Source organism: Solanum verrucosum, unplaced genomic scaffold (genome assembly GCF_900185275.1).
Source record: "Solanum verrucosum unplaced genomic scaffold, falcon-dt-bn FXZP01000036.1, whole genome shotgun sequence".
NCBI classification, from domain to species: domain Eukaryota; kingdom Viridiplantae; phylum Streptophyta; class Magnoliopsida; order Solanales; family Solanaceae; genus Solanum; species Solanum verrucosum.
In genome coordinates this window covers 50,082-62,441 of record NW_026020253.1, presented here as the reverse complement: position 1 = coordinate 62,441, position 12,360 = coordinate 50,082, and the positions used below count along the sequence as shown (strand labels likewise).

The window sequence follows — 12,360 nt, the reverse complement described above, 5'->3', positions numbered from 1 at the left end:
AAAGAGAGAACAACTCTTACTATTTCATGTTAAATTTTATTATAAGTCATAATGAACCACTCTTGATAAGACATTTTTTTCTCAAATAAACTTATATTAAAGTTTTAGGACAGAATTATATTGATCCTAGCATTCAAGAAATAACTCAACATTCAATCAAGTGAATCATTTAGCCTTCTTATAGCACGAATGTCATCATATAATATTATACTAATTCTAAAAATCATATACATAAAATACCTAATTTTTTAAGAGAAACTACAAATTCACGTACCCCATATTTTGGCCTTAAATTTGCTTCTAAGTAGAAACAAATATATTGGATCGACATTTTCAATTCATCATCAAAGGTAGTATTTTTCTTCAAATATCACCTTCACCTATAAATTTACAATAATATAGGAAAGTCAAATGGGAAAATAGCAAAAATTGAGAAAAACACAAAAAAAATAGAAAATGTGTAGATGAAGAAAAAAAAAGTCTGAATCGGGAAGAGAAAAGAAGATTAGATACCTTCGTGGAGTGCATAGACATAAATGCACAAATGTTTACAAGAATGTTGAAAACTAATATATTGATGGGAATCTATATATATATATACAGATATATATAACACCTCTCTATGGCCTCCATTCATATATTTTTTCCTCCTTTTTTTGATAATTTTTTCCTTCATTATTTATTTATTTTATTTGTAATATCTTTAAAAAAATTCACATTCACTTACTCAACTTTCACCTACCACTATAATATATATTTAATATCTTTAATAAAATAAGAAATAACTACTAATAACTCACACATCTTCAACGTATGCTCTTAATAATATTTATAACTCAATTTTTTTAATCTTCATAACCCCCAAATTTTAATTTATAAGTTTATGTCTTGTGGTATTCCTCCTCTTTGTCTATATAAATTCATATTTTGTATCAATAAAATTGTCAATTTATTTATTTTATTTTTAATATCTTAAAAAGTTTTCACATTCACCTAATCAACTTTTCACCTACCATTATAATATATAATTAATATTTTTAATAAAATAAGAAATAACTTCTAATAACTCACACATCTTCAACTTATACTCTTAATAATATTTATAACTCTTTTGTTTTTAATCTTCATACCCCCAATGTTTAATTTATAATTTCATGTCTTATGGTATTCCTCCTCTTTGTCTATATAAATTCATATTTTGTATCAAGAAAATTGTCATTCAAAGTTATTCTTTCAGTTCTCCATCACCATATCATACATTAGGGTGAGATAGAAAATGTTAATTGTCACATCATATGGTTGTTTTCAACAAAGTCATAAAGAATCTATGAGTAAGAATGTTTCTATTAAGTTTTTAAATTATACGTTTTACTTTAATTTATGTGATATTATTTATTTATTTATTTTGAGTCTATTTACTAATCTTTGAAACTAAATTGAATAAATTCATGGAGTAACTAATAATTTCATATAAGTATATTCTTAATTTGTGTTATGGGGATGAAGAAGAAAGCCGGGGAAGATACAAAAGTAGAGAAAATTGTGAATTTCAGAAGAAGATGATGTAGAGTCTTACAATATAATAAAATTATTGTTATAGTAATTTTGTCTCTTCAGTTTTGCATTCCTCTTTTCTATTTTTCATTTGTGTACTTTATTGAAGAACTTGAAATATACTTTAAAATTCTTTTAATTGTAGCTCCTTAAATTCTCTTTTTTTAAAGTTGTATTTTTAAAACGTAATTGAAAGAGAATAAAATGATAAGAAAGGCAAATTGGAAGATGTCACGATCCAAATCGAGTTATGAGCGGCACTTCCTAGGTGGGAGAACCAACAAATTTAACCTAAACTTACAAAATACAAGCATAATGCGGAAGCTCAAAGTCTTATTAAATATCGTTTCTCAAACCCTGAAAGTTATCACATCAAAGACATCTAATCTCCAAACACTAAGCCTAAGAGTATCAAAGACACCAAAATAAATGAATAAATGGTTTATGTCCAAAAACTAAGGACATCATGTCATGACCGAGAGAATCAAACACGAGCTTGAATGAATAACTCACCCTGTAACTTGATATGCTGGAGGCTGGCTAGAGCTGAGCGCGAGTCAAGGTCGCTGGTACACTCACTGCACTCCACAATAGGAAATCAAAGAAAAACACAAGTAGGGCTCAGTACAAGGCAACATGTACTAAGAAGATATCATCGGCCGACTCAAAATAGAAACTAATATTCATAAATTAATAACATGAAATCAACTTTAACACTTAGCTGGTGGAAAACAATTAACAACATGAACAAGTGACAAAAACACTGAAGCAAGTACGTAATCAGTCACAATACCAAATACACACATGAGGACTCATGCCTCCACCCCACGCTCATTTGGAAAATGATTTCTTTGACATTGAGTAAATTAAGTTAATTCAATATATTTTCCTTTAATATTACTGTGCCGGAACGCAACACCCGATCCAATAATACCATGCCTAAATGTGACACCCGATCCAATAATACCATGTCGGAACATGGCACCGATCCAATTATACCATATCGAAACGTGGTACCCGATCCAATAATACCATGTCGGAACGTGGCACCCGATCCAATATATCGTTAATTTATCATTTATTATCACAACTTTTCACTTCATTAACAATATTTCATCAAACTTTTATTCAAGGCATCACTTCGATAGAGAGGGTTCAAGATTATAAATTTCACGGTTTCAGGATTTTAGACCAATCACAAACCACACAACCACACAATCAAGTACATAGAGAACTTCACAATATCACTCAATGCATATCAGTCTCTATTAAGAGTCTATCTATCAAATAGAATAAACCATAACCTACCTCCACTGAAGACCTAATGTCAAGCAAGTTACTTTTCCAATACTTTTCCTTTCCTCGATGCCTCCGAACCTTTCCAACCTATCAAGTATACATAATTTCTAAGTTAGCAAGTCTATAGACACCCCTATTACTATATGTCTAGCCTACACCCAGAAATTTACCCAATTCTATAATCAATTTTCCTTAAGTTCAAGCCTAAGGGTAAATACTAATTCATCCACTAAGCATGACTTTAACGGAGTTCATATAATATAATACACCACTATTTGATTACGTATCTCAATATATTAACACTAAGTTTATACTATGATGACAACGTAATAACATTCACGATTAAAGCCACATATTTCGAAAACCAGTGGCAACAACACTAACCCAATTCTATCATATAATATAAGCCAAATTTACAATATCATCAGCCAATGATTGGCTAATCATTAGCCCATCAACCAATTTATTGTCACCCTCACTTTCTTATTCAAAATCAAACTACCAGCACATTCGCTCACTTTCCATTCTTATCTGCACCCACTCTCCATTCTTATCAAACTAGAGGAATATTATTATATAATATGTAATCCCCTATTATTAAATAAGGACATTGAAGATTCAAGTATACCTCTTGATGTCATCTTTCTCGTTAGACATGCAGGTAAAGTTTCTCGCCTACTTTTCTTTCTTCCTTCTTTTACAGATTGTTTTTTACCCTAATTATTATACATGACCCATTTATAAAAATGGTAAAAGTGGTCCACTATTTATTTTAAATGTTATTCTCTTTACCACTAACTAAATTAATTGTTTAAACTATCCCCTTAATTTCATAATTGTGGTTACGAATAGTACAAAATACCCCTTTAGAATCTATCGGAAAGTATTTTATAAAATAAAATAAACTCTAGTACTCAAAAAGACAAAATGGGTCTTTACATTAGATACCAATTTACCCATCGTTCGTCCTCGAATGATCAAAAGAAGGCGAGAGTAAGAAAGGGTACCTAAAGTGACGAAAAGATGAATATATTTCGTGCATATCAGCCTTAGTCTCCCAAATGGACTCCTCAATCAGACGACTCTCCCACTAGACCTTCATAGAGGTAATGTCCTTTGACCTCAAATTACGGATCTCCCCATCTAAGATAGCTATAGGCTCTTCCTCATAAGACAAGTTCTCATTAAGCAGGACCGAATCCCAACGAATGATAGGTTTCTATCACCATGATATTTCTTCAACATAGACACAATGAAACACTGGGTGCATTCCTGACAACCCTGGAGGCAAAGCCAATTCATAGGTCACCTTTCCCACACGCTTAAGAACTTCAAATGGCTCAATATACATTGGACTAAGCTTACCTCGCTCACCAAACCTCATCACACCCTTCATGGGTGAAACCTTCAGCAAGATTTGCTCACCCTCCATAAACTCTAAATCCTTGACCTTCTGATCTGCATACTCCTTATGCCTGCTTTAAGCTACTAGAAATTTCTCCTGGATGATTTTCACATTCTCTAACTATTCCCTCAAAAAAATCAGTACCCAGGGTCTCACCCAAATGCATCAGACCAACCAACTTGAGACCTACACATCTTCCCATATAATGCCTCAAATGGGGTCATCTCAATACTCGAATGATAACTATTGTTGTATGTAAACTCAACTAAAAACAAAAACTATTTCCAATAGCTACCAAAGTTAATTGTATACACATCCGTAACATGTTCTCAAGGATCTTAACACAACTATTAGGTGGAATCTTTACTCACATAACTATGATAAAATTCTGAATCAATATTGTCCACAATCAGAAGTGAACTTGAACCAACCACCACACACTCAAAATGCACAAACCATCATAGATCTTATCAATATTTCCTTCTCACAACATAAACTTTTCACGAGCTTAAGTTATATAAAAAAATGATCTTTAGACATCAGGTACTCATCAAGGGAAAATCAAACTAATCTAACCCAAAAGAGAAAATGATCAAGTAACCACCCATCAAGCGATACATCCAAGCATACATAACCTCTAACAACACTGTTGAAATGCTAGATTAGTAGTTGTGATTGTAGATAACCCTTAAATATGGTAGAACTAGACTCAATGGGTCCCCACATTCAACCACACATAATTGGAACATGACCTCGACAACTAGATCAATATTAAGACTGTCGCACAACTGTAAAATACTCATGGTAGCTCTTATATAAATTCTCATAAGGAAAGTGGTACATGTAGAATCACTAGAATACTTTAACAGCCCCAAGACAACACCAAATATGGCATCTGAGATAACCAAGTATTCCTAAACATGTTACCCAACCAAGAGGACATCGTAGGATCGGTACACCCGATCCACCACTAAGATTCCACCCAAAAAAGTGAAAACAAGCGTCGACATAGCTATTGAATCATACTCCAAACAATGTTCATAAAGAAAAAGGTGGTCACATAAGAATGTACGGAATAAAGGTTGAATAACAGTAAATGTTTTCCTCTAAAGAGCCCATACGAACCATTCCATTATGTTGACTCCACATACTCTTCACATCATTTCAATGAAGCGCACACTCTCAATACTAACAATTATCATAAAAACTCGACTATTTACCTTACTGTAAACCAACACTTTTAAGTGTAACCCTTCCTTAGGTACTTTAACAATCAAAAGTAATAAACTTTACGACTCAAACCATGTATAAGTCCTTCCAAATACTTAATATCAAATGCAATCGATCATTGATTACCTTAAAAATTCATACCTTGACAAAACATATCACCACGAATATAGACTTACAATGAAAAATTTGAATTGTGAATCCAACTGTGTAACCCAATCCCTTTATCTATCAACATTAGCTCATACCTTGAAGATTTTTATGAATTTATGTATATTATCTTATCATTGATCATCTCTCCATCGATCTTACAATATCCTTCACTAATAATTCAATTGTACTCATTACTAAACTCTAAACCAAAAAACTCATCATCACACTCAAGCTGAATGTCTGTACACTCTTTCCTCAAGTCATATTCAATAGTTTTTAACCAATCTGATGAACCTATGATACTATTACCATAGCCAGAGCAAAACGGATGAAACCACATATTTCTGAACCCAATTCTCAACCCCTCGGAAGATACCTCTTTAGCTCTTGCAATAAGAGAATATGTTATTGCTCTCGCCTCTTTCCGATGCCTACACTACATTCCAAAAAAAAAATTAACTCTAGATCCTTTAAATTCTATTAGTGATGTTCCAGCATCTCCTAAAACTTTTCATACAACCAAGTTACTCACCAAATAGTAGAAAATCACAACCTTAGATACTCGCAGTCATTATTACTATACAAAATCCGTTTAACCAACAATCCTTATTATATAGTTGCATCTCAATCACAATTCATCATGAACGCTTATTACCGTCATGCTTAGTTAGCTCTTGTCATCACCACGAGGTCAACCTTTTCATAAATATGACACATTAAACCCACTTATACCAATTAAATCCTAAGGACTAACCCACTTTTATATGCACTTTTTTACTAAAATTTTCAATCATCTTCACACAAGTATACTCTTTGGGACTTACTTTACCCATAAGTTTGTCATTTTGGTATCTATCAATTCGCTTGGTCCTTAAGATGAAATCACCAGTCCGCATTTAGAACCCTCGGGATACACTTCTCAACCTAACACATTAATATTGAATCAACGATCCACCACTAAAATTTCCCTTATAAACAATGCTTAACCCATTCGTCTGTAGTAATAAGCTACTTGGCTTCTCAAATATGAATGCGACATCAAATCTCATCATACGAACATGTCATACAACTGATAACTCTTTAAGTAGTTTGTATTCATACGTGATAATCGATGTGTTCATTTCAACATAACACTAGTACTACCACACCATGAAAGTCCGTTAGATACCTCACTAGAACACATTATACCTATTGATAAGATCGCACCCAAATAGTCTAAGCAATTTGCATTCTTTCTTAGATCAGGTCGATAACAAAAGTAACACACTTCATAAATCTAACCAAGTAAGCATCGGTATTATTGAAATAGTCGTATCATGAACCTCTTTGATATACACTCAATCTATGAAATTGTCGTAGAGATTCTGACCTCAATTAGTGCAACATAATTTCATCATTCGCTAAGTAACCCATACATGTTATGACAACTTTACTAACTATATTTTTCCCAAAGTAATGGTGTTTATTATCTAGCTGTCCCTTACGAAACTTTTTGAATGTTGTCATCTTGGCAATGTCATCTGACTTCACCCTTTCTACCTCCATCACAAAATCAACAACTTCCTGAAAAGATTTTGCTGAAATAGCCACCTATAAAGCTTGAATCAATAAATATGACCTCAATCCTTTCATAAAGCAGCGAACTCGCTCTTCCGTACTGAAGCAAAGCTGAGTCGAATATATGGAATAAGCATGAAATTTACCCTCATAGGATCAACTAATATCTTCCGTTGCTCTATATTCAGTAACTCATCTCTCTTACTATTTCTCAAAGTTTGGGATATATACCTTTTCATAAAGAAGCTAGAAAAATGCTGCCCAAGTCATATTTAGTGCCTTAACTGGTCAGTACTCAACATGACCTTGTTTTACAGATTGTTTCTTTACCCTAATTATTATACATGACTCAGTTATAAAAATGGTCCACTATTTATCTTAAATGTTATTTTTTTTACCCCCAACTAATTTAATTATTTAAACTATCCCCTTAATTTCATAATTGTGGTTATGAATAGCCTAAAATAGCCCCTTTAGAATCTATCGGAAAGTATTTTATGAAATAAAATAAACTCTAGTACTCAAAATGACCAAATGGGTTGTTACAGAAGATTAAGACAGATAAACTTGATAAAGAAATCTTCTTCTTTTATGTATGACTATAGTTGTACATACGTAAGTCATTAGGCAAAACTATGATTAGTTCTTGCGAATTTTTATTATGATAGCTTTTTGTATCATCCTAAAACGATCATTATATACTTGAAGTTACTGTTTATTTGCATGTTTATGTGCATTCCTAAAATCGACACTACAATTAGAATTATTTTAAAGAGAGAAAATTTGATAACTTACAAAAAAAAGAGTGTTATCCAAGCTATGAATTAAAAAAAATTGACAACAAACTAGAGCATTTGTGTAATTCTTAAGAAAAACTGAAGAAACTAAAAACATTATATCAATACTTCCATTTTCTAAAAAAAAACAATATAGAAGGTCATAAGTTTATGTTTATATAAAACTTGAATGAAACAACACATCTTTTAACTTAATATTAGAATGCATCTTTTTAAGTTTTAAGAATTTTTTATTTACTCTCACATTTTAATGCAATATTTAACTTATCTTTTTTGTTTCCTCCTATTTTTTGGTTTCTCCCTATTTCTATGTAACTAATGTAAGAATTAATCCAGAAAAAATGAAAAAAAAAATATAAGAATTAGTTCCTCAATTATCACTATTAATAACTTATCATTTTCCTATTTCCTAACCATAGAAAAGGTGATATGTCACCTCTCTTTACCAAAGATCTTATTTACTTTTTTTTTTTTTTTTTTTTTTTGATAAATTTCACTATATTTTAATTTATTATTATTATTTTAAAAAGTGTCAATTACTACTGTCTCCATTCATTTATATTATTTATTGTAAAAACTTAAATGTCTCAAAATTTATTATTCCACTTATTCCTATTATTTTCCTTGTACAAGGCTGAACTTTCATATGCTTTTAGGCAAAACTCATCAAGCTCATTCATGTCATTCATTCTTTGACTCGATGCACCGCCCCAATCCAAATTCAAATTCTTTAGCGCCCACTTGGCCTTATGCTCTAGTTCTACCGGAAAATGGCATGACTTCCCATATACAAGTTGGTAGGGGGACATACCTATGGGAGTCTTGAATGCGGTGCAATAGGCCCATAGAGCATCATCAAGCCTTCTTGAGTTGGCATTCACAGTCTTTGCAAGGATTTTCTTTCTCTCTGTTTGACACTTCAACTTGCTCACTAGACTGCGGATGGTAAGGAGTAGTTACATTGTGACGAACTCCATATTTCTCTAGCAACGCCTTGAACAACTTATTACAAAAGTGAGAACCTCCATCGCTGATAATTGCCCCTAGGTGTACCAAATTTGGAGAAGATGCTCTTTTTCAGGAAGGCGGTGACACTCTTACCCTCATTGTTTGAAAGCGCAATTGCTTCCACCCATTTTGATACATAGTCAACCGCAACAAAAATATACTTCATGAGCATCTTGGTGGATGGTAGGCTAGTAATACCTACACTGCAAGATTTTATGAGCAGTCCGAATACCACTATGATGCCCACAAACATGTGATGAATGACACGCCTCTAGTATACTCATCATCCCAACCTCGGGCACACAACGACGACTAATCCCATCAGCACAAATACGAAACAAGTAAGGCTCTTCCCAAAAGAACTTCTTCACATCATACATAAACTTTTTCCTTTGGTGGAATGACAAATCCGATGAACCAAATCACTTGCCAAGTAGTTAGCAAAATCTGTGAACAAAGGAATAAGATCATAAGAAGTAACCAATACTTGTTCATCTGGGAATGCATCATTAGTCTCAACCCCATCTACTAACTTGCACATAGCTTCCTCCTCAAATCTGGACAAATGATCGGCAACCTAATTTTTTGTCCCCCAGTTGTCCTTCACCTCAAAATGGAACTCTTGCAACAATAATATACATCTAATCAACCTCGGTCTTGCATCCTTTTTATAAATCAGATACCTCAGTGCAGAATGGTCAGTATGCACTATAGTCTTAGTACCGAGCAAGTAGGATCAAAATTTCTCAAATGCAAAAACCATAGCAAGGAGTTCCTATTCAGTCATCGTATAGTTCTTTTGAGCCACATTTAGTGCTTTGTTGGCATAGTAAATTGGATGAAGAATCTTCTCTCTCCTCTGACCCAATACCACACCAAGCGCCACCCCACTTGCATCACACATTACTTCAAACTATTGCCCCCAATCCGGTGAAATAATGATAGGTGCGGATACTAACCTTGCTTTCAACTCTCCAAATGCTCTTAGACAAGAATCGTCAAACTCAAACTTACACTCCTTTTTGAGCAGTTTGCACAATGGGTGTGCAATTTTAGAGAAATCTTTGATAAACCTCCGATAAAAACCTGCACGCCCAAGAAAAATTCTAACACCTTTAACAAAGATAGGTGGTGGAAGCTTTTCTATTACCTCAACTTTAGCTTTATCAATCTCAATACCCTTCTCAGAAATACGATGACCCAGAATTATCCCTTTTTTCACCATGAAGTGATATTTTCCCAATTAAGCACAAGATTGCACTCTTCACACTGTTTCATTACCTCAGCTAGATGCATCAGACAACCATCAAATGAGTCACCTACCACATAGAAGTCATCCATAAATACCTCAATAGTGTCCTCCACAATATCTAAAAATATCGACATCAAGCAATGCTGGAAGGTCGTTGGAGCATTACACAACCCAAATGGCATCCTTTTGAAGGCGAAAGTCTCATAAGGACAAGTGAAAATGGTCTTCCGGTGCTATGGAGATTTGATTGTAGCCCGAATACCCATCAATAAAGCAATACTAACCCTTACAAGCAAGGCAATCCAACATCTGATCTATGAACGACATCGGAAAGTAATCATTTTCTGTCCAAGCATTCAGTTTGTGGTAGTCCATCCATACTCTCCATCTAGTCACTGACCTCATCGGAACAAGCTCATTTTTTACATTAGGAACCAGAGTAATCCCACCTTTCTTAGGTACACACTAAACAGGACAGACCCAACGACTATCTGCAATGGGGTATATGACTCCAGCATCCAACCATTTGATGATTTCCTTTTTCACTACCTCTTGCATAGGTGGATTTAGTCTCCTTTGGTTCTCAATACTTGGCTTGTTGTCCGGCATGAGTTGAATTTTATGAGAACAAATGCCAGGAGGAATCCCAATAATGTCCGCAATAGTCTATCCAATTGCCCTCTTGAACCTCTTCAATACAGAAACCAATGCCTCTACTTGCACCTCACTCAAATCGTCCGCAATGATTACCGGTAAAGTGCCATCTTTCCCTAATAATTATACCTCAAAAGCGATGGTCGATCCTTGAGCTCTAATTTTGGAGCTTCTTTCACTACGGTTTGGCGGGTGGAGAGTCGCAATTCTTCATATCTAGCTCCAATCTTTTTGGTTTGGAACGAAATTCGAACCTACCAATTGTGGCAACTAATTCATCATAATCTTTAATACCATCACCATCAAAATTTATCATTACCGCTGCCAGTGCATCACACCCAACCTCTCTTCAATAGACACTTCAGAACCTCACTCCACAATATGATTCACCACTAATACTGACTTGAGATCGCTTTCCTACTTCATAGACCTACAGATATTGAAAGTTACCTCCTTATTATTCAAACGGAACTTCATCTGCCCTCTCTTCATATCACTAAGGTGCACCCAGTAGCAAGGAATGGTCTCCCTAAGATGATGGAAACCTCAAAATCAACCTCACAATAAAGTATCACCAAATTCGCCAAAAAAATGAACAACTCCACTTTCACAAGGACATTTTGGAGAACACCAATATGCTTCTTCACGGTTCTATCAACCATGAGTAGTCGCATCGCAGTCAGTTTTGGAGCCCCTAAACCCAACTTCTTGTTGATATACAATGGCATCAGATTAATGTTAACACCCAAATCACATAACGCCTTCACAAAATGTAACATCCTAATGGTACAAGAAATAGTGAAAGCCCCAAGATCCTCTTTGTTTTGCACTAATGACCGTATAGCAATAGCACTACAATGTTGTAACCTTGCATCATCCTCAAAACTAACAGCCCTCTTTTTGGTCACCAAATCCTTCATAAACTTCGCATACCCAAGCATTTGCTCCAAAGTTTCTATCAACAGAACATTGATGGAAAGTTGTTTCAACATATTAATGAACCTGGGGTATTTTCCTTCTCGTACTTCCTCACCAATATCTGTGGGAATGGCGGTGGAGGTCTAGGCATGGGAACAACCTTTTGGGTCACATTTGTTTCCTTCTCTGTAGCATTTTTAGACTCGCTAGTAACCTCAATCTCATCTTCATCTCTTTCTACCACAATTTCAACCTCAGATGGCATAGGGGGATCAATGGTCTATTTACCTCCTCGAGTAGTGACTGTCATACAATGACCATCATTCTTTAGATTCTGGATGGTGTTGCTAAGAAGTGTGCCAGGCTGACGTGGGTTCACAGTAGTGGACAACTGACTAAACTACTGCTCAAGTTGCTTGATCAACACTGCATGGGAATCAACTTTTTGACCGATTCCAGACAAGTCGTTTCACATTTCTTTCACATTCTCATCAGTCGCATGAAACCTCTTCATCATCTTCTGCATCATATCCTCA

General features: G+C 34.4%; 1 protein-coding gene across 1 annotated transcript; it reads right to left on the bottom strand.

Annotated features, from left to right (window-relative positions):
• Window positions 1-11,267: 11,267 nt before the first annotated feature.
• Window positions 11,268-12,089, bottom strand: LOC125833103 (uncharacterized). The gene is made up of 3 exons (XM_049512250.1): window positions 11,909-12,089; window positions 11,452-11,861; window positions 11,268-11,336 (listed from the first exon to the last, which is right to left on the bottom strand). Exons 1-3 carry the CDS (start codon window positions 12,087-12,089, stop codon window positions 11,268-11,270), a joined length of 660 nt encoding a protein of 219 aa, XP_049368207.1.
• Between the last annotated feature and the right edge of the window lie 271 nt (window positions 12,090-12,360).

Excerpts from the sequence above, each read along its gene's own strand:
- LOC125833103 (XM_049512250.1), bottom strand. The coding sequence starts at position 12,089 with ATGCCATCTGAGGTTGAAATTGTGGTAGAAAGAGATGAAGATGAGATT. Across the intron at positions 11,862-11,908 it reads CGAGAAGGAAAATACCCCAG|AAACTTTGGAGCAAATGCTT; the intron begins GTTCATTAATAT and ends TTCTGTTGATAG. Across the intron at positions 11,337-11,451 it reads ATTGTGAGGTTGATTTTGAG|GTCTATGAAGTAGGAAAGCG; the intron begins GTTTCCATCATC and ends CAATATCTGTAG.